The sequence below is a fragment of the Neoarius graeffei genome, chromosome 20, assembly GCF_027579695.1.
Source record: "Neoarius graeffei isolate fNeoGra1 chromosome 20, fNeoGra1.pri, whole genome shotgun sequence".
Taxonomy (NCBI): Eukaryota; Metazoa; Chordata; class Actinopteri; order Siluriformes; family Ariidae; genus Neoarius; species Neoarius graeffei.
This window is the reverse complement of record NC_083588.1, coordinates 33,631,518-33,659,433: the sequence shown is the minus strand read 5'-3', so window position 1 is coordinate 33,659,433 and position 27,916 is coordinate 33,631,518. Positions and strand designations below refer to the sequence as shown.

Here is a 27,916-nt window from a genome sequence, read left to right as displayed (position 1 = left end):
GAAATTTCATGACAGCAACACATCTCAAAAAAGTTGGGACAGGGGCAATAAGAGGCTGGAAAAGTTAAAGGTACAAAAAAGAAACAGCTGGAGGACCAAATTGCAATTCATTAGGTCAATTGGCAATACTGTAGGTCATTAACATGACTGGGTATAAAAAGAGCATCTTGGAGTGGCAGCAGCTCTCAGAAGTAAAGATGGGAAGAGGATCACCAATCCCCCTAATTCTGCGCCGACAAATAGTGGAGCAATATCAGAAAGGAGTTCGACAGTGTAAAATTGCAAAGAGTTTGAACATATCATCATCTACAGTGCATAACATCATCAAAAGATTCAGAGAATCTGGAAGAATCTCTGTGCGTAAGGGTCAAGGCCGGAAAACCATACTGGGTGCCCGTGATCTTCAGGCCCTTAGACGGCACTGCATCACATACGGGCATGCTTCTGTATTGGAAATCACAAAATGGGCTCAGGAATATTTCCAGAGAACATTATCTGTGAACACAATTCACCGTGCCATCTGCCGTTGCCAGCTAAAACTCTATAGTTCAAAGAAGAAGCCGTATCGAAACATGATCCAGAAGCACAGACGTCTTCTCTGGGCCAAGGCTCATTTAAAATGGACTGTGGCAAAGTGGAAAACTCTTCTGTGGTCAGACAAATCAAAATTTGAAGTTCTTTATGGAAATCAGGGATGCCGTGTCATTTGGACTAAAGAGGAGAAGGACGACCCAAGTTTTTATCAGCGCTCAGTTCAGAAGCCTGCATCTCTGATGGTATGGGGTTGCATTAGTGCGTGTGGCATGGGCAGCTTACACATCTGGAAAGACACAATCAATGCTGAAAGGTATATCCAGGTTCTAGAGTAACATATGCTCCCATCCAGACGACGTCTCTTTCAGGGAAGACCTTGCATTTTCCAACATGACAATGCCAAACCACATACTGCATCAATTACAGCATCATGACTGCGTAGAAGAAGGGTCTGGGTACTGAACTGGCCAGCCTGCAGTCCAGATCTTTCACCCATAGAAAACATTTGGCGCATCATAAAACGGAAGATACGACAAAAAAGACCTAAGACAGTTGAGCAACTAGAATCCTACATTAGACAAGAATGGGTTAACATTCCTATCCCTAAACTTGAGCAACTTCTCTCCTCAGACCCCAGACGTTTACAGACTGTTGTAAAGAGAAAAGGGGATGTCTCACAGTGGTAAACATGGCCTTGTCCTAACTTTTTTGAGATGTGTTGTCATGAAATTTAAAATCACCTAATTTTTCTCTTTAAATGATAGATTTTCTCAGTTTAAACATTTGATATGTCATCTATGTTCTATTCTGAATAAAATATGGAATTTTGAAACTTCCACATCATTGCATTCCGTTTTTATTTACAATTTGTACTTTGCCCCAACTTTTTTGGAATCAGGGTTGTATGTTCCATATTAAATATCTGGATGATGTGTATGTGTAGTTATACTGTTGCAGCTAATTGTTCAGTAAAAACAGCAAATAGAGATGGGGAGAATAGATATTCATATCTGGTGCCACTGTGCAGTATGCAACTTTGTGACATTAGTGTGACTTTTTTTCATGTACCTCACTTTATACACAGGGGCATTGTCATGCTGGACCAAGTTTGGGCCCCTTAGCTCCACTGAAGGGAAATCCTAATGCCACAACATGCAAAAACATCCTATACAGTTACAAACTTTGTGGCAACAGTTTGAGGAAGCTCCACATAGGAGTGTGATGGTCACCACAAACATGTGGCAATATAGTGCATATGCATAAATGATATGGGTGTCTTTACTCTAGCAGAAATATAAGCAATACAACATGGGCATGATATTAAGTGTTACATTAAACAAAACTAGCTTTGTATTTCCTAAAGGAAATGCCAATGCTTGCAAAAAAAAAACAACGCAAATTCAACATAAATACAAAGTAAAATATTAGAAAGTTTGAAAGATGTTTAATACAGGCATCGGGGGAGGGTTTACTTTACTTACCCAAATGAGATTAGTTCTAATGAGCTCCACTTGTGGCATCGCGGGGAGCCAAGCAAGCAAGAAAGAAAAAAAGAGGAGCAGAGAAAAGTTGTATTTATATAAGGTGTGCTTTGTTTCAGCAGTTTAATCGACATATGAAGTATGTGGATTGTGATGGAAGGCTTGTGGGATGAATGAAAGAATAGAAGGGTGAAATAGATGAGTGTCATTAATATGAAAAGCAGTTAAGTGCTGTACTCTTGCAGTTGAATCCATATACAGTTGCAGTCAGAAGTTTATATGCAAGGACATAAATATCAATACTATGCTTTCATTCATGTTTTTGAACTGTTCTTTTTCTGTGGCAGAATGATTGTACAACATGCATCTTTAATTTAAAATAAAAGAATCTGGTGGATTTGAATTAATTTTGGGTTTTCTGAAATCAACCAGGTTCAAAATAACACATAGAAGAATTCCAATGTGCTGAAGAATTTTGGGGTAGTCCTCCTTCTTCATTATTCCATCCACTTTGTGCAATGTACCAGTTCCACCGTCAGCAAAATAGCCCAAAACAGTTGGTACAGTGTTCCTCTCTAACTCTGGTCACTGGGGCCAAACAACTCAATTTTTGTCGAATCTGACCATTAAACTTTCCTCCAGAAGGCTTTTTCTTTGTTCATGTGATCAGCTGCAAACTTTACTCAAGCTTGAAGGTGTCAATTTTGGAGCAGGGACTTCTTTCTTTTTTTCTTTTATTGAGGTTTGCCACAATAAATACATAAATAACAAAAGTGGCAGGAGAAGAATACAGGGCAAAACCACAATTAACATTCAACCCCTAACAAAATACAAAACATTACAAAACATATTTAGATGATTAAAAACAAGAAAAACAATAAATATAAAAAATAATTATCAATTGACTAAGTAACAAAAATATCCAAGTTAAATAAATATAGGTCATGGTGCCCGGTATGAATACAATCTCGAAATCTTGGAAGGCAGCTTCGCAGTCCATGGAGATGTAAAACTCACTTGACAGCAGACAGTGTTCCAGCAGCTTCCAGGTCAAGTTCAGGCCTGTGTCTTGGTGGTTCCTGGGTTGTCCCTGACCACCCAAACCAATTTCCTTTCTGTTAAGGGTGACAGTTCAGGTCTTCTTCTAGCAAAATTGTTACGCGTCACAATAACTTGTACTTACATAAAACTGTTTGACCTGATGAGCTTAATTACAATTGTTAAGAAATGTCTCCAAGAGACATTCCTGAGTTGTGTAAATCTGTGATCCTTTTTTGCAGATCTGCACTGAGTTTCTTGGATGTGGTTATCTCACAAATTTAGACCAAAGCAACATTCAGTGCTGTTCTGCTGCTTTGATCTGAATCTGTGAGATAGCCATGCTCCATTCATTTAAATATAACAGATGGAAATAAAAAGAGCTGGGAAATAAACGTGGCATTAGGAATTAAAAGTCCCCTCAAACAAACAAATGTGGAATTATGAAATAAAAGTCACCTGAAATAACTAAAAGCAGTCCTTTGAAAAACGTCATTTTGAAATAAAAACCTATATATATTTTTTATTGAACTATATTTGCTCGTTTATATATTTATATTTGCATTTGGTTAAATATTTATTTATTTCAGGGTTTACTTCATGGCGTTTTTTTTTTCATAGCATATTTATTTGTTATATAAATGCCATTTATTTACTTATTGACTGACTTGCTTAAGCTGTATGCCATATTTAACAGATTCTGGCATTTCCCGGATGTCACAATTAAGGCGGAGCTTAGCATAGCTTTCAGTTTTTCCTAACCTATGGTTGAAGAATAGGAGTTGTCTTTATTTAAATACAGGAGCCTGATTGGTGGTCCTGGATTTCGAGGCGTGTCTAAGCGAAAGGGCGTACACACAACGAGGGAAGGTTTGGTTGCGAAATGACGAAGTTTGAACCTGAAAATAGTGGACATAGGAACGAACGTCGAGATAAACGAAATTGGTAAGTATTTTTTAAAGTTTGTTGTTTTTAAAGTAAATGCCTGGTGAAACAAGCAGTGTGAGAGTAGGTAATGAAATTGTTTGGTTTAAAATTGTGTGCAGTCACACACAATGAAGTTGGTCCATGTGAAGCAGTAAACACGGTGTGAGTACAGGGCTTTAAGTGTTTACATTATAAACATAAGGGTTACCAGCGTGTGTTTATTATTATATAAACGCTCGTAAATGTGTGCTAGTCCTAGTTCAGGAGATAAGAGAGAACCTGAATCTCGGAAGGCAGCAAGGCCTGAACTGTAAAAGCCTCTGTATGCTCGTGCGACAAGGCTTTCGCAGATAGCTTTTCGCAGACAGTTGTAGTTTATTGTTGAGCGGGGAGTAATAGGCGTGCGCGATGTTATTCACCGGCACAACGCAAGGGGGCGCGAAGTCGCTAGGAGTAGTTGGTGGGTGTGGTTAGTGGAGTGTTTATCCTCCGGTTACTTATAATGACTAGAACTTTTTTTTTTTAATAATGACTAGAACTGGAGTCGTATAGATGTACGTACTTCCTCAATCAACCGCTTTTCATGCTGCTCCATCTTCGCTCGTGTTTTTAAAAATGGCGGTCGTGAAAACAAACCAAACCGGGAAAGTAGGGAAGCGGAAGTGCGTGTACAGCGGATGTAGAGTGGACCAATCGGAGCCCTCTTGTCTGCGACGCTGTCTGCGAGGCTTCTGCGGTGGTCACAATTTTTGGGAGGTGCGCGCAGACACTGTCTGCGACGCTATCTGCGAGGACTGGGTTGTCAGCATAAATTGGCTTTAGTGTGTTTATCTTTACTGAAAGCCTGTTATTCACTTTGATCCAATGGGACTGAATGTTGTAGCTTCATCCTATGCACACGATTTGAAGTCGAACACGTTGTTCACAGTTGATTTGTGCTTTATCCCAGCCCCGTACCGTGAGGCAAGATGTTGACAAGCAAACGTTAACGCATACCATAGAGTAAATGTACTTTCTATAAACCCCTTGCACTGACGTCACCCGAAACCGGAAGTAAACAAACCCTGCGCCATATTGGAAGACCAACAAACTCGTGATTAGGGGGAAATAACGGCAGCGCGTGGTATGTGAACCCACGAGGCACTTGGTTCATCAAAAACCTACAATGGTAAACTTTTGTGCTGTGTTAGGGTGTTCTAACAAAGCTGATGGGAAAGGTGAAAAGAAGTAGTGGTGTGTCGTTCACGAACGAACCGTTCTTTTTGAACGAGTCTTCGAAGTGAACGACTAGAACTAGTTCGCGCTGCCTCTCGTTCTCGGTCGTTCGCGAATCAGCAGTCTCTGCTCGCTGGCAGCAGGGCGGTCGCTGAATCTCGGTCGTTGGCGAATCAGCAGGATCTGTTCAGTAGCAGAAGGGTGTCCAACTTGCATTTTGATCTGTGCAGAGCAGCGCCACTTTACTTCTTTAAGGGCTATCTGAGCCCTATTATCAGAGCGCTGACACATGCCAGGTCTTTAGTTTACAATTTAGAGCTCTCACTCAGCAATACATTTCAGTTCACAGCGAACGAGCTCAGCAGTTTGCGAACGAACGAACAGCCAGCAGCCAGCCTGCCTGCTGCCATACTGGGCTGGGCGCATAGCAACGGTTTCCATGACTGTGATAAACAATGAAGAACGTGGCTCTGGAGATCGCGGCATACTGTGTTCGTTTTTTTAATGTTAATGCAATTTGTAATAAAGTGGTTTGTTCTTTGTAATGAGTGTTGCTGTTGAATAAGCAATTTTTTTTTTTTTGCTTAATGGGTTTGAGAGAACAACTGCATAGCCGGCAGACCATGGCTCTACTAAAATAAATATAATAAATACAAAAACAGCTTTATTCTCATCTACATTTAATTAACTTTCAGAGCTTTGTTTATGTAGTCTTTTTCAGATAATGCTAGGATAATGTTTTTCTTCCATCTTTTTCTTAAGCACATTGTAATGTATGAAAATCTATTGTGGATGGCACCTCTGCCGCCTCTCGTTCACTCAAGATGAACTAAACTTCGGACGACAGCCATTGTTGTGCCGCTTTGGTGTGACGTCATCAAAATGAACGAGTGAACGAACTGAACGAACGAATTTCTTTGCTGAACTGACCAACATGAACGAACTGGCGGAAATGAATCGCCATGTCCCACCAATAAAAAGAAGTCTTTATTCAGAATACCAGCTATGATTGAGACACAAGGGGAGCAAACTAAGGAGCTTTCTGCCAGGAGACAGAGTATTTAGCTGCTTTATGCAGAGCGGATCTGAATACTTCAAGTCTACAACAGTACAGAATATGTTCAGACCATTTTGTTACTGGTAAGTCACTATAGTGGGGCAGCATAGCTAACCTGTTGTGCATTTTGTGATACAAGCACCAAATTTGGCACAAATGTACATTGACATATGGCGAACATTTTCAGATATTGAGCCACTCGGAATTCTCTCTTCATGTCCGCCATATTGGAATTCAAAATGGCCGCCATTTGAAATCTACATTTGCGCTTATCTGACCTAAACTTCACTTCCCTGTTGTTTCCATTCTGTGGACTGTTACATGAAGAATAGATATTTTTATATTCCAATTAAATTTAAGGTAATACTAGCACTGTGTTTGCCATCCAGACTGGTCCTATTGCAAGAGGATAGTGATGACCACATCAGTGGATTTTATACTTTTCTTCATTAAATAATATTTGGTGCAGGTGATGACCTAATCAATACCTCATTAAGTAAAATGAGATATGTTGGAATCCCAGCACAGACACTGGAATGAAATGGCTGCCGTACACAGAGATGCTGATTTAAGAAAAGATTTAAGTGGTCTCTTATTTCTTTCCTCCTAAAACACATTTGGACACCAGAATCGAGTCAATAGCAGCATTAGACCCAAAGATAATCGAAAATGTAGATTTCAAACAATGGCCATTTTGAAATCCAATATGGCGGCTCATTGGTACAAAATATGCAATGCAGATTGTTACCATTGGATTCCTTGCCCCCCAAAACATACATTTAGACACCAGAATCGAGTCAATAGCAGCATTAGACCCAAAGATAATCGAAAATGTAGATTTCAAACAATGGCCATTTTGAAATCCAATATGGCGGCTCATTGGTACAAAATATGCAATGCAGATTGTTACCATTGGATTCCTTGCCCCCCAAAACATGCATTTAGACACCAGAATCGAGTCAATAGCAGCATTAGACCCAAAGATAATCGAAAATGTAGATTTCAAATGGCGGCCATTTTGAATTCCAATATGGCGGACATGAAGGGAGAATTCCGAGTGGCTCAATATCTGAAAATGTTCACCATATATCAATGTACATTTGTGCCAAATTTGATGCTTGTATCACAAAATGCACAATCCTTTTGAATATTCGAGCTAAACCGCCCCACTACTAGGCTTGAGTGTTGTAGAACATTTTTTAAATGTTTACTGAATAAAAACATCCTTAATTTTATCACATTTGTTATATATTTCATTTCTTTCTTTTGTTTTAATTTTCCTCCCTCCATCCCTCTTTGGATTTTAAATATAGTTTTTCCCCCATGTCCAAATAATTCAAAGATATATAGATAAAAACAGATAAGTAGTAAATTAAAAATAAATTATGAAATAAAAAAAATCCATAACAGCATGAATACAGATTGCAATAGTGGTCAAGTGCTATAATTTTTTTTAACATGATGGTGGAGAATTTCATTTAATCTGCACTGATTATTATATGAATGTTTACAATGTCTGGGTAGCAAACAGATGGCAGAATTGGTGTCAGGTCCTCCTTATGTTTCCATTCTCCCTTGCCCCGAGTCTTATCATATGGGTCAAACCCATCAATCACAGCCAGTTTCTCCACATACCGTGCCCTTTCTGCAGCTGGTAATGTACTCGCATAACCAGAATTATCAGCCATCGTGTCACTTCACTCTCGCTCGTAGTTTGTTTTATATTGAGTATGTATGCATGTATGTACTTGGTCTTCCAATATGGCGCCCTAACAAAATCTCGCGGTACGGTGACGTCACGCGGTAGCCCTCTATAAGCTGTACCTGTGTGTATGCTGGTTTCTGTGCTGTAACAAGAAGTTAATATAAAACAAATACCAGAACTGCAACATTGCCTCTGATGGACCTTTTGAGTAAAAACCAGTTGAGCAACATCAGTGCACCCAGGTGGTGGTTGTTTGCTTTAATTAGTTAGATTAGATAAGACTTTATTGATCCCTTTGGGAGGGTTCCCTTAGGGAAATTAAGATTCTGGCAGCATCATTACAGATAAACAGAGAAAAGAAATAAAGTATTTACATATACAAATATAAAAAGAATTAAAGCCGCTAGCGGCCTTGACGGGCCCTCGCACGTGGGCAATTCCATGTAAATGTCAACCTCACCATGCAAAAATAAAGCAACATGTAATACATCAAAACCACTCCCAGAGATATCACCTAGGCCTGTATTTTACAGATGTGAATAAGTTGAACCAATTTGTCACATTTTGATCACCTAATGTCACTGTCAGTCTTTTTCTTATAATGTAAAACCCAAGCTAAAATCAACTTTGATCATGTACAATTCTATATTATTGCCACAAGCCACAGAAATGTATGCTAAAATCCACAAAACAGCAAAACAATAGCCATCCTAAATATTATTTAAGAACTTTGATAGTTTTAGCTGATATTTAGAGAGTTTTCAAAGGGTTATGGTGGTTAAATTGCTGATTTTCTAAACATATGCCATGTCTATTTCAGACGCGTCACATCCATAACGGAATTTCGTCACATCCATAACGCTGACTTTTCCTTCCGAAACTCTGCATGAAATATAAAATATTTTAAACAAAGATTTTTTTAATATTCACCTTGGACCCCTCTATCAAATGGATATCTCCATTTCGACATTAGGTTTACAATTTCACAGAGTTTGATAAAAATGTACAGTCACCCAAGAAAAGTGATACTTTTTCTGTCACATCCATAACGCATCTTTTATTGGCATTTTCTGGCATGCCCCAGATGTACTATGGGAATTGTTCTTGTTCTATCACTTCTCCAGTATGGTACAGCCTTAAAATATGCAACACCTGTTTAAATACTGGGAGACAATAAAACATGCACTGAGTCATTTGTTGCCATTTTGAGTTCAAGTGTCACATCCATAACGCTGGAATTGCTCACGTGTGGTTCTGCAACCCAGGACATTCCGCTACCCAACAAAACACGTCATATATTCATCAAAGGTGATGCGCGTGTTGCGAATGCCATGACTACTTGACGGATGAGAGATAAAAACTGTGTGTGTTTCTGTGGTGTGAAAATGTACATTTATATATGTACAAAACTATACATGTGTCTCCTCCTTATCTCTATTTCGTGCTGTAATCTTAAGTCATCTTAGCTTTCCTGTGTCTGTGTGTGTACATGCAGAGTTTTCATATGTCTGCAGCAAAATGCACAATGATGGCAGGTCACTATTATTGTGTGTTTGTCAGAGGGGGAGTGTGTGTGAAAGAGAATGTGCTCATAGATGATGTGAGTGCATACGTGAGTGTGTGTATGTGTCTGTGCATAAATATGCATATGACTGTGTGTATGAGTCTGCACGGAATTGTATGTTACCCATTCTTGTGAGTATTCGTGTGTGTGTATGATTGCAACTGTGTGTGTATGCTACATGTATAATATATAGACCCTTTTCAGTCACGTGACCTTCGTAAACGCGACCACCATTTTGGACATGTAGCGGACTTCGGCTCGAATTGGTTTGAATGCAAGGAAGGCGACAAACGGAGAACATACAAGAAAAAGGAGCGAGATGCAGAAAACACCTTCGCTATCCAGCGACGTAGGGCATTTACAGGGCGAGCAGAGGGAGAAATAACAGTAACGACACATTAGCAACGCCGTACAGAAATAACGGTTTATGGCACAGACCCTTTCGGTTCTCGCTCATCTAGCTGCTACAATGACTGCTTAGGCTACGTTTACACTAGACCGTATCTGTCTCGTTTTCTTCGCGGATGCACTGTCCGTTTACATTAACCCCCCTGAAAAAGCGGGGAAACGGGAATCCGCCAGCGTCCACGTATTCAATCTAGATCGTATCAGCTCCGGTGCTGTGTAAACATTGAGAATACGCGAATACGCTGTGCTGAGCTCTAGCTGGCGTCTCATTGGACAACGTCACTGTGACATCCACCTTCCTGATTCGCTGGCGTTGGTCATGTGACACGACTGCTGAAAAACGGCGCAGACTTCCGCCTTGTATCACCTTTCATTAAAGAGTATAAAAGTATGAAAATACTGCAAATACTGATGCAAATACTGCCCATTGTGTAGTTATGATTGTCTTTAGGCTTGCCATCCTTCCACTTGCAAGTAATAAGTGATATGCGCTGGGATCTCTCACACAGCGGCTCAGTCCCGATTCGTGGCTTGTTCACTTCACTCGCGCGCTCTGTGAGCTGCGCAGGGCCGGAGTGCACACCCTCCAGAGGGCACTCGCTGTTCAGGGCGGAGTGATTTGGAGCGCAGGATGCCTGCGGAGCCGAGCGTATCCGCGTATTGGTGTTGCTGTGTGCACGGCTAACGGTTTTAGTGTAAACGCGAATCGTTTTAAGAACGTTAATCTGATGATCCGCTGATTCGACGTAATGTAAACGTAGCCTTAGACTGCAACAATAATACCTAACACACATTTAAGTATCCGTCGTAAAGACGTGAAACTCATCGAGTGACGAGTGTGCTCATTGATAAGCTAACACAATCTAAAAGTAGACATACCATCACACTACCCTGGCGCTGTGTACAGTTTACCTTCTATGGCTTGTGCACTCGCTATTTGCCATTACTTTCTCCAACCCAGTGTTACAGATTACAGGGAACGGCCTGGATTTAAGAGACAAATACATGCTCCTATTGTTTTGAACACTTATTTGTAGGCAGTGCTTTAATTTGTAAAGTGGGAGGTCCCGGAGCGCAGAGGATGAGCGGCTCCGGTGCGGAAAAAAAGGGGGCGGGGCGGGGCGCTGCGCTGCGCTTCTGGGCATGTTTTGTAATAACACTGCAAATTAAGTTCATCTGCAGATATTTTGTGGATGTCGTTTCATGAGAGAAATCACCAACAAGGCAGATATCAAAATCAGACATTAACACTAAATAAACTTGCATTTTTTTTATTTAATTATTTGGGTTGTTTTTTTTGTTACATAGTCAAGAGAGGTGTCGGATCACCGGATCCAGTGTAAATAGCTGCCGGAGCCAACGCCCGAGGTTCCGGAGCGGGCTCCGGCTTGCTCCCCCTCAAATTAAGCGCTGTTTGTAGGACACTGCCTCTGATCTGTCCTACAGTCTACCAACGGCAAAGGAACACAACGCCAGCTAATGTCGTTAGCTAATAGCTACTACAGAAGAACAAAGAGGTTACAATGGGTTATTTTAGCCTATTTGGTTACATACTCACTGCCACAGAATGTTAACAGCAATGTAATGCCTTTTCTGGCTAATTTTATTCGTCTTACCTCCAACAAAGTGGTCACTACACAAGCGCTGGTATGCCAAGGGCTGCCAATCTGTTAATTTTTTTTTAATGGCTGCTATCCATCTTCTCCGTCGGGATCCGATAAAATGATAACCCTTGCCTTGTTTGTTGATGGTTACTACATCCAGGTGCACAACAATATAGTGGCATGATGGAAGTCTTGCTGAAAATAAACACTTTTTTTGCTGCCATTCCTCAATGCTGGCTGTGGTAGACTACTGGTAGTACATGTCCAAAATGGCGGCTGCGTTTGTCGTGACGTCACGTGAAAAGGGTCCATAGATTTAGGCACTGCCTAAAAGCGGAGCTACCATCTGTTTCTGGGTTGTAGAATTTTCTTATCTTAGCCAGTCTCTCTTGTTTTATTTCTTTACTGGCTAGCACTGGCCACTAGATGGAGTGTATGACTCGTAATTACTAACACTGACCACTAGGTGGCGTATGACTGGTAATTGCTAACTGACCACTAGGTGGCGTATGACTGGTAATTGCTAACTGACCACTAGGTGGCGTATGACTGGTAATTGCTAACTGACCACTAGGTGGTGTATGACTGGTAATTGCTAACACTGGCCACTAGGCGGTGTGCGACTGGTAATTGCTAACACTTGCCACTAGGCGGTGTGTATGACTGGTAATTGCTCACACTGGCCACTAGGCGGTGTGTGACTGGTAATTGCTAACACCAGCCACTAGGCGGTGTGACTGGTAATTACTAACACTGGGCGTTAGGTGGCGTGTATGATTGGTAATTACTAACTGACCACTAGGTGGTGTATGACTGGTAATTGCTAACACTGGCCAATAGGCGGTGTGTATATGACTGGTAATTGCTAGCACTGACCACTAGGTGGTGTATGACTGGTAATTACTGACACTGACCACTCGGTAGTGTGCGACTGGTAATTGCTAACACCAGCCACTAGGCGGTGTGTGACTGGTAATTACTGGCACTGGCCACTAGGTGGCGTGTATGACTTGTAATTACTAACACTGACCACTAGGTGGTGTATGACTGGTAATTACTGACACTGACCACTTGGTAGTGTGCGACTGGTAATTGCTAACACTGGCCACTAGGCGGTGTGTATATGACTGGTAATTGCTAGCACTGGCCACTAGGCGGTGTGTGACTGGTAATTGCTAACACTGGCCACTAGGCAGCATGTGACTGGTAATTGCTAACACCAGCCACTAGGCGGTTTGTGTGACTGGTAATTACTAACACTGGCCACTAGGTTGTGTATGACTGGTAATTACTAACTGGCTACTGAGCGATGTGTATGACTGGTAGTTACTAACACCAGCCACTAGGTGGTGCGTATGACTGGTAATTGCTAACACTGGCTGCTGGGTGATGTGTATGACTGGTAGTTACTAACATCGGCCACTAGGTGGTGTGTATGACTAGTGGTACACGTACACGGACAAACCACAAAAAATCGACTCGATGGGTTTCTTAGGTATGGTGCTCCGCTTGGAGCTTCGCTCTGTGTGTGTGTGTTGGTGGCACTATGTCAGGCATGTCATAGATCAGTCCGTCAAAGCATTGAAAATTTTTTGGCACATTTCTTGCTTGGCTAAATGGTAATACTGTGCTAGGCATGTGATTTTAGACGTGTCAATATCATCAGAATCACTATGGACCCTTTTCACGTGACGTCACGACAAACGCGGCCGCCATTTTGGACGTGTACTACCAGTAGTTTACCACAGCCAACATTGAGGAACGGCAGCAAAGAAAGTTTTTACTTTCAGCAAGACTTCCATCATGCCACTATATTGTTGTGCACCTGGATGTAGTAACCATCAACAAACAAGGCAAGGTTTATCATTTTATCGGATCCCGACGGAGAAGATGGATAGCGGCCATTAACAGATTGGCAGCCCTCGGCATACCAACGCTTGTGTAGTGACCACTTTGTTGGAGGTAAGACGAATAAAATTAGCCAGAAAAGGCATTACATTGCTGTTAACATTCTGTGGCGGCGAGTGTGTAACCAAATAGGCTAAAATAACCCATTGTAACCTCTTTGTTCTTCTGTAGTAGCTATTGTTGACTACCTAATGTCAACAAGTAGCTGGTATGTTACTGTAGCAATGTTTACGTTCAGTCATTTGGATGACTGTTAAAACCTTTCAGTCTCAAGTTTTTCCTTTACTGTATTTATTAGTTTACTGTAATTATGATCTGGCAGCTATTTACACCGGATCCAGTATAAATAGCTGCCGGAGCCGACGTCCGAGGTTCCGGAGCGCGCTCCGGCTTGCTCTCCCTCAAATTAAGCAGCGCGCGCCGGCTTGCTCCCGGAGTGCTCGGGCCGAGGTTCCCCTCAAATTAAGCAGCGCGCGCCGGCTTGCTCCCGGAGTGCTCGGGCCGAGGTTCCCCTCAAATTAAGCAGCGCGCGCCGGCTTGCTCCCGGAGTGCTCCGGCCGAGGTTCCCCTCAAATTAAGCAGCACGCGCCGGCTTGCTCCCGGAGTGCTCCGGCCAAGGTTCCGGAGCACACTCCGGCCGAGGTTCCCCTCAAATTAAGCGGCTTGCTCCGGAGCAAGCGGGAGCGCGCTCCGTAACCTCGGCCGGAGCACTCCTGGAGCAAGCCGGAGCGCGCTCCGGAACCTCGGACGTTGGCGTGTATGTGTATGGCGATGGGTTTTTAATGACATGGGTATACAGATCATGTGGGCCGAAGTCAGGTAAAGACGAGGGCTTCGTGTACTTCCGTACGTCAGTGAACAATCCTGGTGGAAGCAGGTAAACGTCGTTCTCTAAGCCTGCTAACCTCAATTTTTGCAAATACCTCTCCCTCTGCTTGCCCTGTAAATGCCCTACATCGCTGGATAGTGAAGGTGTTTTCTGCATCTCGCTCCTTTTTCTTTTATGTTTTTCATTTGTCGCCTTCCTCGCATTCAAACTGATTCGAGCCGAAGTCCACTACATGTCCAAAATGGCGGTCGCGTTTACGAAGGTCACGTGACTGAAAAGGGTCTATATCCAATATTTTGTAAAGTTTCAGATCAATCCATCAATGAACTGAATATTTTTCCCCATTTCCTGCTTGGTCAGATGGTGGCGCTGTGCTAGGCTTCTGACTTACACATGAATATCATCACAATCATAATACACAATATTTTATAAAGTGTCAGATCAATCAGTTAAGGTATTGCCAATTTCTGGCACACTTTCCTGCTTGGCCAGGTGGTGGTGCTATAACAGGCAAGCCCATTGGGTGTCAGGTTATCATAATAATCATAATATCTATTGAAGTAAGAAGTGTCCGACCATACAGTCAATACACTGTGGCTTTCTGACACGTTTCCTGTTTGTGGCAAGATATTAAAATCATAAGGCCATTTCAACATATTACATGATATCAAATGTCTTTGCAATTTAATATCAGCGACATCTTGGCATCACATATAACAAATTTCACATGAATCTCATGAACCGTCTAGGAGGAGCATGTTAAAATTCATCATGTCAAAACGCACACGTTCAAAACCTTATTCTTTCCTTGGCCAGTTGGTGGCGCTATTGGGTGTCTAGATGTCATAATCACATTCTCTAATAACCTGAAAGATTTCAGCCAAATCATTAAATGTATTATGACTTCATGACATTTCCTGTTTATGTGGCGAGTATTAAAATTAATAATATTGCTATTTCAACATATCAAAAATCCCTTGGCAATTCAACATCAGCAATATCTTGGCATCGTGTTTGCCAAGTTTGACATGAATCTGATGAACCGTCTAGGAGGAGTACGTAAAAAAAAAAAAGACCATGTGTCCAAACGCATATAAGCCCAATTACTTCACTTCCTGTTGGGCGTGGCTAATGCAATGTATATACGAAAGTTGTTCGTCTTGGGACGAACTACACGCGTACTGAATTTGGTATGCGTAGCTGAAACTATATGCCAATCCAAGGACTCCATGACATTAGGGGGTGCTATGAAGTCCCTGGCCCAGGGCCAAACGTCTGTGTCTGAGAAGCGGTTACAATGACTGATGTGTATATCAAATTTCATGAGTTTTTGTGCATGGGAAATGCCTCAAAAAAAGCCAAGCGTGACAGGAAAATAATAATCCTTCGAAAAACAGTAGGGCCTTCGCACCGAACGGTGCTCGGGCCCTAATAAGATATGGGGGGGGGCGCTGCGGCAGGAGAGATATTGCACATTGTCTGGTATTGCTTATTGTTAGGCTAGGCTACTGCTAATCTATATTAAAACATGATATGAAACTGGGTTTTTTGTCATGTCGGGGTGTATCCCCAGAAATATTGAGTTGACATGAGACTGATATGGCCCTTTTCCACTACCCTTTTTCAGCTCACTTCAGCCCGACACGGCTCGCGTTTCGACTACCTCAGAGCAGCACGACTCGGCTCGCTTCAGCCCTGCTTAACACCCAAAACTCGCACGGTTTTGGAGTAGGGCTGAAGCGAGCCGAGCCAAGTGGGGCTAGGGGCGTGAGCAGACACTCCCCTGTGCACCGATTGGTGAGGAGGAGTGTCCTCACATGCCCACACACGCCCTGTGAGCACGCTGGGATCTGTAAACACCGTAAACCCGGAAGAAGAATAATTACGAATTACGAGAATTTCTGAAGCCTTATGCGCCTCGCCTCATCTATATGCTCTTGCCAGCATCTGTTGTCGGTGACAACAAGCCACAGCACCAAGACCAGCAACACTAACGACTCCATGTCCTCCATGTTTATTGTTTACTATCCGGGTCGTGAGACTACCGCTTAAAAGGCCACTGATGTCACTGTTTGCGCCTCCTAACGACATCACGTGACGTCCACCCACTTTCGCTAACTCCACCCAATGTGTCCACCCACTTCCAGCCAGCACGGTTCAGCGCGGTTGTAGTCGAAATGCAACTCCAACAGCCCCACTCAGCTCGACTCAGCCCAACTCAGCCGCGGTGGTAGTGGAAAAGCGGCATTAGATAGATACTGTAGATAGCTTTATTAATCCCCAAAGGGAAATTAAAGAAAGTCAGGTGTTATGGCGTTTTGAGTGCCACACACATCTGTACAATACTAATGAATCCTTAAACCTTACCTCAAACATAAACTTCAAGATTGTGATAATTTTTAATCATTTGCCAATTTTCAAATACCAATTTTACTGTAAGGCATACAGTTCCTGCAGAAAATATTCTCTCTCACAGTGATTATTTCTCTTTTTGCTGTGTAGTAGCATCACACTTTATCAGATTAGATAAAATACCCAGCTACTGGGATTGCACAAGACAGTGCATACTTAATGCTGGTCCCAAGTCCAGATAGATTGGGGAGGGTTGTCAGGAAGGGTATCCGGTGTAAAACCTATGCCAATACACGGAACAGATCCGCTGTGGCGACGCCGAAAGTACAGGAGCAGCCGAAAGAAAAAGTAGTAGTAACGTCACGTTTTATCATATTAGAAGAAGAAACCTTTATTCGTCACATGCGCATTTCAAGCACAGTGAAATTCATTCTCTACATTTAACCTATCTGAAGCACTGAACGCGCGCGCACACCCGGAGCAGTGGGCGGCCACACCAGAGCACCCGGGGAGCAGTCAGGGGTCAGGTACCTTGCTCAAGGGCACCTCAGCCCAAGGCTGCCCCACGTCAACCTAACTGCATGTCTTTTTGGATTGTGGGGGAAACCGGAGCACCTGGAGGAAACCCACGCAGACACAGGGAGAACATGCAAACTCCACACAGAAAGGCCCTCGCCGGCCACTGGGTTCGAACCCAGAACCTTCTTGCTGTGAGGCATCCGTGCGAACCACTACACCACCGTGCTGCCCTATTACTGTTTTCTGTTCATTTTGTAGTGGCTCTCTACAGAAATAAATTAAAGTATTTAGATGTCCCCAGAATTAGTTGAAAATTTAAAAATAAATGCTCAAAGGTAGACTGCTTTTCAGATTTTTTTAAGTGTAGGTCATAAAAATAATTTTCCCTGACGCTCAATTATTTTTGTTTAGTGGACCAAAAGCTACTGACTTCGAGGCTATTTAGGCCTCATGGCCCTAAATTCTCTGCTATCTTTTTCTGCTTCAGTATGACTCAGTTCAAGATATTACGTCATGCATCACGTGGTGGGCTTTTCCTGTTCGCGCAAGGCATTGTGGGATACAAATTTGAAACAGGAGAGAAAAATGGAGGACATGAGTGTGCGAATGAAACATGAAAGACCGTCTACAGTAACGGAAAGCGAGAAGAAAAGACGTTGTGAAGGAAAGGAAATGCAGGAACAAGCTAATAAATATTGGCAGTCAGCGAGCACCTCAGTGTGATCAGTTGTTTGTTTAGCGACAGAATGATGTAACTGTCAGTGCACTGTCAAAGGTAAGCATGCGCACACGGACTTGCTCTGTCTGCTTGACTGCACAAAGTGAGCAATTTTATGCACATTATTTGCTATGGAATCCCCTCAAATTAAATAACTTCCCAGCCACAGAATGGCCTGATATTGAGATTACAGAAATAAACATGTATCACAATGGGCAAATTTCAGAGGGAACTAAATTTTACCCATTTCAGGGTTAGATCTTAAGGTTTTTCTGCACTAGCCAGCCGGGCTAGTGGCTTGCAAATTGCACTAGCCTGCAGAGTGTTGCACTAGCCCGCTATTTTAAGCCCAATTCCTGTGACAATTGAAAGAATTTTAAATACTAAACAATGAACAAGTTGAAACAACAGAAGCTCCCAATTCAGTGTAACAAAACCAGTACTTTATTCAATCCATTATGGTTCTCCTATGTGACTGTGTTTCAAACCATAATTGTCACTTTGAAGTATAAAAGAGGTAGTCATTGCTTACAGTTAAGTAGACTAGTACATGTAGTAATCTCGCAAAATGGACTAGAACTGAAATCATTCAGTTGCCTTAGACTGGAAAAAAACATAGCAAATTCTTAGAAATGGACTAGAACTGAAATCATAAACTTATCTTGGACTAGAAAAGAACATGACTAATTCTTGTACAAGTAAACATTCTATACAAAAAATATTAATGAAATTACAAGTGAGCAAACATTGTGAATGCACTCTTCAAAATACAAAATGATAAACTACTGATAACAATACATTGCTTTAAATTGTATGTTATGGCATTAATGCCTTGCCATACAAGCACAATGTGACATGTATTTCAATTCTAAAAACTGATTTGGAGTCGTCATGAATTTTCATACTCACAAGGTTATGCTTCATTCACTCAATCACTGGCCATATGGATAGGCCAGTTAAAAACTATGCTGTCTTGCAAATTCAGTGCAAATCTCCTCTTACTCACATCTCAAAACTTTTCAAACATGGCTGACATCAGCCCCCACTGCCCTGCCACCTACTCTTACAGAATATTAAATGTGCTGAATGGTGGTGCCACCTTGTGGTAGGTCTGGCAAATTAGGCACTCATCATGGTACACAGTTACAACCTGTGTCAATGAACTGTGACAGTAATGTTCAGCAACAATGCATTACACCATGTACAATAAATAGAATGAGCTAAAAGATTTTGTATCAGATTTTGTGTGATTCAAGATGGCCACACCCATGTCAAGTTATTGCACTAGCCAACACGGGCTAGTAGCAGAGATTTTGCACTAGCCACGGGCTAGCGGGCTAGTGTTAAGATCTAACCCTGCATTTTATGAAATCGAAAGGCAGTCTCTCTTTAATTGATATGTATTCACCCCCTCAGTGTGAATTGTCCTCTTGCAGCCTATACAGATTTGAGTTGTCCCAGGCATTTCTCTGAGCTTTTTGATTTTGGCATTTTCTTCCATTCCTCTGTGCAGTTTTTCTCCCACTCAAATGGGAATTTTCAGTTCATGCCACAGATCTTCAGTTGGATTTAAGTCTCGGCTTTGACTCGGCCATTCCAAAACACAAACTTTTCTGTTGCCCTGTGCTTCGGCTCATTGTCCTGTTAGTACATGCAGTATGTTTTCTGTAAAGAGCTGATCTTGTTAAGGTCAGCTCAGGTTCTCCTATTTCAGCCAGTGAGCTCTGTAAGCCCTTCAGGCACTGTAGCTGGATTCTCAGACATTTCTCTGACAATTTCCCTTTTTGTCTGAACACTCAGTTTGATCTGATCATGGCAGTGTCTGGGGTGTGACTTTTTGCTACTTTATCATTGATTTCACAGAGCTCTTAAGAAGGTTAAACATTTGCCAGTGTTTTAATAACCTTTTCCATTTAAAAAAAAAAAAAGTATTTAATCTTGAATCTTCATAGGGAGTTCTTTGGTCATGACAGCTGCCATTTTAACTGCGAGATCTGTGAAATCAGAGATATTTGTACAAGCATGCAATTTAGATAGCTAAAAGAAAAAGGGGGTGGTAAAGCTTTCAGTAATAAATACTTCACTAATTTCGAGGAAATCTAAATACTTTATCTGTATACAGGAGACACTGTAAAAATTAATGATGACTTATTTGTCTTAAAATAGCTTGAAAAATTCCTGCTTTTTGGGCTGATTTTTACTTTCTTTTATATACAATTTTCTACAGTAAATTTCACTTTGTTTCCCAAAATGTGAGAAGAAATGCATCTTTGCCATAGAGTGCCATACAAAATACCAACTTGTAGCAATCCCTTGATTATTACTTGCCCATCATTTACCATCCAAGATGGCGGTGCGTACACATGCAGCGGCTCCTCTCCATCCCGACAGAACGGTGTTTGTGTCTTTTGTGTTTTTAAAACAGCGTGTATCTGTTCGTCTTTGTCGTGTCCATCAGTCTTAAGGCGCACGTGCTCACGTGAGTTTCTGCTCGACATCCGCATAACTATATTCACAGAGAAATCCAGCGGACGTTGGAAGTGCTATGCGACTATGGTTTGCTCCGGAGGCTTGCTCAACCACCGACACCCCCCACCCCCACCCCGCACGCACTCCTGCATCCAGCCCACAGTGGAGGCAGAACATGCGGAAGCAGAAGAGGGGCAAGTGTGGAGGTATCCTGGCTAGGCTAGTGGCTAGCCCTTACTGGCCGGTTATCCCTACCATCAGTCTGGCAAATGTACGCTTGCTGGACAACAAGCAGGATTATGTCCGCCTGCTCCGCTCATCCAAGTCTGAGAGTGTTGTGTCCTCGTGTTTGTGGAAACATGGCTTTAACGGCAGCGTCCCAGACTGTGCCATTCAGCTAGCCCGGATAACATGCTACTGGTCAGACAGGGCGCTAGTCGGGGGGGGGACTTGTGGCAGAGGACTCTGTGTTTACATCAGTGATGCCTGGTGCCGTGATGCTGTTGTGGTCTGCAAACACTGCTCACCACTGGTGGAGTTTATAATTAAGTGCCGGCCATTCTACCTGCTGAGGGAATTTACAGCCATATTGCTGGTAGCAATATACATCCCTCCCAGCTCCAATTGAGGTATTTCACTCACGTGACCAAGTCATGTGACACTGCCATTTTGGACGGCACGGCTCGAATCAGTTTGAATGCGAGGAAGGCGACAAACGAAAAACATAAAAGAAAAAGGAGCGAGATGCAGAAAACATCTTCACTATCCAGCGACGTAGGGCATTTACAGGGCGAGCAGAGGGAGAGGTATTTGCAAAAATTGAGGTTAGCAGGCTTAGAGAACGACATTTACCTGCTTCCACCAGGATTGTTCACTGACAGCTAAGGTTTGTTCACATTTTCATTTACTTTCGGTCCTCAGGATAAACAAAATGTTATTAAATGTCATTGAAATAACTTCTTAGTCTGTTGAGACATGGCCCGTTATAAGTTTTTCCTTTACTGTATTTACTAGTTTACTGAGCGCGCTCCGGGGTGGGCTGGCTGGCTGGCTAGCGCTCCGGAGCCGGCTGGATGGATGGCTGGCTGGCGCTCCGGAGCCGGCTGGATGGATGGCTGGCTGGCGCTCCGGAGCCGGCTGGATGGATGGCTGGCTGGTGCTCCGGGGCCGGCTGGATGGCTGGCTGGCTGGCGCTCCGGAGCCGGCTGGCTGGCTGGCGCTCCGGAACCGGCGGGCCGGCCGGGCCGGCGCTCCGGGGGCGGGCGGGCCGGGCCGGCCGGGCCGGCGCTCCGGGGGCGGGCGGGCCGGGCCGGCCGGGCCGGCGCTCCGGGGGCGGGCGGGCCGGGCCGGCCGGGCCGGCGCTCCGGGGGCGGCCGGGCCGGGGGCGGCCGGGCCGGCGCTCCGGGGGCGGCCGGGCCGGGGGCGGCCGGGCCGGCGCTCCGGGGGCGGCCGGGCCGGGGGCGGCCGGGCCGGCGCTCCGGGGGCGGCCGGGCCGGCGCTCCGGGGGCGGCCGGGCCGGCGCTCCGGGGGCGGGCGGGCCGGCGCTCCGGGGGCGGGCGGGCCGGCGCTCCGGGGGCGGGCGGGGCGGCTCAGTAAACTAGTAAATCCAGTAAAGGAAAAACTTGAGACTGAAAGGTTTTAACAGTCATCCAAATGACTGAACGTAAACATTGCTACAGTAACATACCAGCTACTGTTGTTGACATTAGCTAGCTTGCCGTCCAAAATGGTGGACACCGGGGCGTCACGTGACCCTGTGACGTCAGGTGAAATACCTCAATAACAGGAGTGAAGCACTGAATGAACTCTATCAGCATATCAGTGAGCAGCAGACAACCCACCCAGATGCTTTCCTCATCCTGGCTGGGGATTTCAACCATGCAAACCCTAAGAGCGTGTTTCCAAAAATCTATGGTCATATCAACTTTCCCACACGTGGAAACTATACTCTGGACAATGTTTACACCATGCATAGAGGTGCCTACAAAGCCCTCCCCCACATTGGGGCTTCAGATCACTCCACTGTTGTGCTAATGCCAGCATACAGGCCGCTGGTTAAAGTCACCAAAGCAGGTACGTGTGTGGCCGGAGGGGTCCTCAGAGGCACTCAAGGACTGTTTTTCCACCACTGACTGGAGCATGTTCAGACAGGCAGCCACCTACAACACCACCACAGATCTCCAGGAGTACACAGAGACAGTCACTGCCTACATGAGGAAGTGCATGGACGACATTACAGTCACCAGAACCATCTCCGTTCGGGCCAATCAGAAGCCATGGCTGACAGGGGAAGTCCACAGGCTCCTGAGGGCTCGGAACGCCGCCTTCAGAGCTGGGGACGAGGTGGGCCTGAGGACAGCTAGAGCCAACCTGTCACAAGGCATCAGGGTGGCCAAGAGACAGTATTCCAGGAACATTGCTGACTACTTTAATGACAGCAGAGACACCAGGAACCTGTGGCGGGGGATTCAGACCATCACAGACTACAGGCCCTCGCCGCAGACCTGTGACAACTCCACCTCTCTGCTGAATCAGTTGAACAATAACTTCGCTCGCTTTGAGGCAGACAACAGCACCACAGCACAGAAGACCCCACCACCTCCTGGCGACCAGGTGTTGACGTTGACCCCAGACAGCATGAGGAGAGCGCTCAGGACGACAAATGCACGGAAAGCCCTGGGTCCTGATAACATTCCTGGGTCGTGCCCTTGAGAGACTATGCCAAGAAGCTCACGGATGTCTTTACAGACATCAACATCTCGTTGAGCCAGGCTGTTGTCCCCATGTGGCTCAAAGCCACCACCATCATCCTGGTCCCGAAGAAGCCGTCTCCCTCCTGCTTCAATGACTACCGCCCGGTCGCACTCACTCCCATCCTCATGAAGTGCTTCGAGCAGCTAGTCATGTGGCATATCAAGTCTGCCCCCACCCTGAACCCTTTCCAGTTTACATATCAGTCCAACCGTTCGACCGATGACACCATCTCCACTTAGCCCTCACCCACCTGGAGACAAAAGACTCGTACGTTAGAATGCTGTTCATAGACTTCAGCTCAGCATTCAACACAATTCCTCAGCAGCTCATTCATAAACTGGACCAGCTGGGACTCAACACCTCCCTGTGCAACTGGCTGCTGGACTTCCTGACGGGGAGACCACAGGCTGTATGGGTCGGCAGCAACTCCTCCAGCACCATCACATTGAACATGGATGTGTGCTGAACCCCCTCCTCTTCACTTTGCTGACCCATGACTGCACACCAACATCCAGCTCCAACCTCTTCATTAAGTTTGTGGATGACACGACTGTGGTGGGTCTCAACAATGGCGATGAGACAACCTACAGGAGTGAGGTGAGCCGCCTGGCCACGTGGTGCAAGGACAACAATCTCCGCCTGAATGTGGAGAAGACGAAGGAGATTGTTGTGGACTTCAGGAGAGCGCACACCCAGCATGCTCCACTAACTATCGACGGTGCTGCAGTGGAGAGGGTGAGCAGCACCAAGTTTCTGGGTGTGCACATCTCTGAAGACCTGTCCTGGAGCAACAACACCATCACTGGCCAAAAAAGCCCATCAAGATACTACGTCATGCGATAGCGCAACACAATCGCACTAGAAAGCATGTTCAAGCTGCCAGTGTAGCTGCAGTCTTTTTTTTTTTTTTTTTTTTTTTTTTTTTTTTTAGTTGCGAATTACGAGTATTTTCTCGTGTTAATAATTCGCCATGTCAAAACAAGCAAAACTAATATATAAATTTTTTTTTTTTTTTTCCCCATCAAAGTTGCATTTTGTGTTTTCGAAGCTAAGTTTTAGTGCTGTGTCTAGAACACATCAAGAAAACGTGGAAAAAACAGCAATAATGGAAGAGCCGGTTTCTAATCTGCCTAAAATTAGCAATGGTAATTTTATTTTTTGTTACATAACGCACTCAGGCTGCCAGTCAGTGTGTGACACACACACACTGCCCCTGATTTATATGAGAAATTTGGTATTCATTGGTGTGTTTAAATTTACAGACAATACAAACTAATGTAAACAATTGGCTTCAACTCGCATAATATCAGTTGGAAATTTTTAGTTCACTTTAGCTTATGCAAACGCACAACTCTACTAAAAGATTGAGCCTCGTTTATCAATGTCCCCAACATTGAAAACTGAAAGCTTTAGAAACTCTAACGGACCTTTTACTTTTTTTTAACAGTACTGTTTTGGGATTTTGCTGAGTTTACCTTCAACTGTCCCCCCCCAAGTAATGAACTGTGGAGCCAGGAAAATCACCATGTTTTCTAAATGCACTCCTGAAAATTACTCATTAACTACGGGAATTAACTTTGATATTTTTGACATGTTAATCATTAATCAGGGATGGGAGTTTTCGGTGGATTTCCGCTTTTTCTGAGCGAAAATCGATATTATGCCAAATCCGTTGATGTTTTTTTCATTGAAGGGGGTTGGGGTATGTTCCTTCGTGATACTCAAGCGTACGACGATGTTACATGTTTACATTTTCGCCATCTTTAGTCTCGCTAAGTCTCGCGGTAGAATACGTGTTATCTACAATGTAACTGGCCAAAACATCGCTGGCGAGAGCATGATAGCCAATCATAACAGTTGTTACAAGAGTGTGGGAGAGAACAAAAGCCAATCATAACAGTTCTTACAAAAGTACCCGCATCGTTCTATTTTATCGAAACTTGCACATGTTCATCGTTGCTGCACTTCAAAAATGCGTTTCTCTTTCGTATCGGCTTTTTTACTCAGAATGCTGAATACAATTGACAAGCGAGATGAAGCGAAGGTACGTGAAATCCATGCTGGTATAAAAAACAGAGGACTGACAAGCTTTTGTCTTTGGCCAAAAGGCTGAAGAAGTCGTCGAGATGATTAAATGAGAAGTGACTGTGAACTATAAATAATTGTATAAAGTGTACATAGACATTATCCCATAAACTTAGTATTCGTTTGATTTAATACATTGAACATGTATATGATGGTCAGTAAATCTGAATTAATGCTGACAGTTTTGAAAACTTAAATATTTCAAAAGACTTTGAAATCATATGCAACTAATGAGGACATAGGGTGACTGACCTTTTCTCCCTAAGAAATTTTATTTAATATATGAACATTTTGATAATTTAATAAAACTTACGTTTAATGTGAATTTAGTTTGTCATTTTTGTTGATCATAAATTATAACCATACCCTTGAATGTAGAATGTGGTTTTTTTTTTTTTTTTGTTTTTTTTTTTTAATTCAAACAATACTCCTATTGATTTGAAACATATTTTCATGTAAATGTATAAAAAAGACAACAGATTTTTTTATCTACTACAACTCAGATTGCAGCAGGAAAAGTGGTTTGTAAGGCCTTATTTTTCAAAATTTTCCTGGGGGGTATCCCTCCCAGACCCCCAGCTTTGGGCGCCATCTTGTTTTCTGCTTTTTTTGGTGACCACCCACTGTCATCCCTGATTAATGTACATGAAAAAAAGGCTTAAGTTATAACTTGTTTTAGTGAAAATAAGTACTAAAATGCACTAGCAGGGTTTTGCATGTTCGGGGGACGTCTCTCCCCCCCCCCCCCCCCCCCCCACACACACACATCTTAGTTTGACTTTCAAAAGTTCAGGGGGTTTTTTTGGCTTTTTTTTTTTTCCCCTTTTGCTCCACTTTCATCTCTAATTTGAAACCAGAGAGAAAAATGCAGGACGTGAGTATGCAACTGAAACATGGCCCACTACAGTAACGGAAAGTGAGAAGAAAAGACATTATGTTGGAAAGGAAACGCAGGACTAAACTAATAAATATTGGCAGTTAGCAAGCACCTCGGTGTGATCAGTTGTTCGTTTAGTGACAGAATGAAGTAATTGTCAGTGCACGGTCAAGGTGAACCTGTAGATGGCAGTAATGCAACACTGTGGATGCCAGCTACCGTAAAACCCAAAAGAAGAAGACGGTAAACCTGCGCATGCGCACATGGACTTCCTCTGTCTGCTTGACTGCGTGAAGCAAGCAATTTCATGCGTATTGTTTGCTATGGAATCAAATTAAATAACTTCCCAGCCACAGAATGGCCTGATATTTTGTGAGATATTACAGAAATAAACATCACAATGACCACATTTCAGAGGGAACTAAATTTCACAGATTTTATGAAATCGAAAGGCCATCTAGCTTTAACATTTAATGTAACGTCTGTCTTTCAGAAGATTAGAATGGCCACTGAAGGAGACCCAGCAGATGTGGTGAAGGTGCTTCACCTGTTGTTCATGGCGTTCTCATGGGGAATGCAAGTGTGGGTGGCATTCATTTCAGGTAATACTATCCTACTCCTCCATTACTACTAGATAATAGAGACAACATACTAGATTAATATTATATTGTTGTAGGTATTAATTGCGATTTGCTTTGCAATATGTTAAGATGTGGCATGATTAAACTTGCCTTGCTGCTTCATGTTGGAGTTGTTGTTCACCAAAACACCCAAAGAAATGATCAGCAATGTCTGAAATTAGTCATGGTGCTCACTGTACACAATAAAATGTCTGATTTTACAGGGACATTTTTGAACTGCAGCCTTTTATAATATGAATACTGCAAAGGGCAAGATGTATTGTGCACTCCTAATTCACACTGGTTTCATCTGATTCTTTCAGGGTTTGTTTTGTTGTCCAAGGTCACCGTGCACACGTTTGGCTTAGTTCAGAGCAAAATCTTTCCGACATATTTCTACTGCCTGCTAGGCAGTAACACAGTCAGCTTGGCCATATACGCTGTGTACCATCCCAGAGAGCTGCTGAACTGGCATGAGACTTTACAGGTGAGCTCAGCTGTGGTCCTTTCAGAAGGTTTGTGGGTCATTAAAAAGTCTTAATTTGTCTGAAATGATCGGTTTCTGTGATGTAATTAAATTGTCTTAAATACACATTTAAATTTTATCCTTAGTACTTAGATTTTTTTTTCCCCCTCAATCTACTATCACAATGTTTGCAAGATGAGCACTGGAATAAAACTGTAATAAGGCTTCCTTTTTTCCTTTCTCCCCAATCTGTCTTTCTCTCCCTCTCTGTCTTCCTAGATAATTTGATCCTAACACATGATTCTGTTTGCTTGACAGATGGCTCTGTTCTTGGTGGCTGTGATCATGGCAGGGTTGAATGTGCAGTGGTTCACTCCAGCTGTCACTGAGCACTTGGAGGTGGTTAGGGAGATTGAGCAGGAACATGGCCTTGGTGGAGAGATTGGCTTTTTCACCAACAGGGAGCGCTATATCAAACTCCGTGAACAGGATCCAAAATACAAGGCCCACAAAACCAGCTTTAGACACTACCATGGCCTGTCCACCCTGAGCCACCATATCGGCTTCGCCTGCACCACCGTCAATCTCATCTACCTGGCACTTCACTTGGCTTCGATATAATATTCTCGGCTGATGACAAACAACAGATTTGACCCATAAAAGTATTGCTACATGTATGTTCAGTCTTGAGCGCCAGAGTCTGGAAGGGGCTTGGTAACTAGTTGGTATGAAAATACAGACACTGCAAAAATATATATCTTAGCAAGTAATATATATATATATATA

General features: G+C 43.3%; 1 protein-coding gene across 1 annotated transcript; it reads left to right on the top strand.

Moving 5' to 3' along the window:
• The first annotated feature begins 3,899 nt into the window (after window positions 1–3,899).
• Window positions 3,900–27,916, top strand: tmem205 (transmembrane protein 205). Its single transcript, XM_060902583.1, has 4 exons — window positions 3,900–3,998; window positions 26,538–26,646; window positions 26,988–27,151; window positions 27,449–27,916. Exons 2-4 carry the CDS (start codon window positions 26,547–26,549, stop codon window positions 27,749–27,751), a joined length of 567 nt encoding a protein of 188 aa, XP_060758566.1. The 5' UTR covers window positions 3,900–3,998; window positions 26,538–26,546; the 3' UTR covers window positions 27,752–27,916.

What these genes read in the sequence shown, in the direction of transcription:
- tmem205 (XM_060902583.1), top strand. Translation starts at nt 26,547, where the DNA reads ATGGCCACTGAAGGAGACCCAGCAGATGTGGTGAAGGTGCTTCACCTG. An exon ending in GTGGGTGGCATTCATTTCAG is followed by an intron (nt 26,647 to 26,987) that starts GTAATACTATCC and finishes TGATTCTTTCAG; the next exon opens with GGTTTGTTTTGTTGTCCAAG. An exon ending in ACTGGCATGAGACTTTACAG is followed by an intron (nt 27,152 to 27,448) that starts GTGAGCTCAGCT and finishes TTTGCTTGACAG; the next exon opens with ATGGCTCTGTTCTTGGTGGC.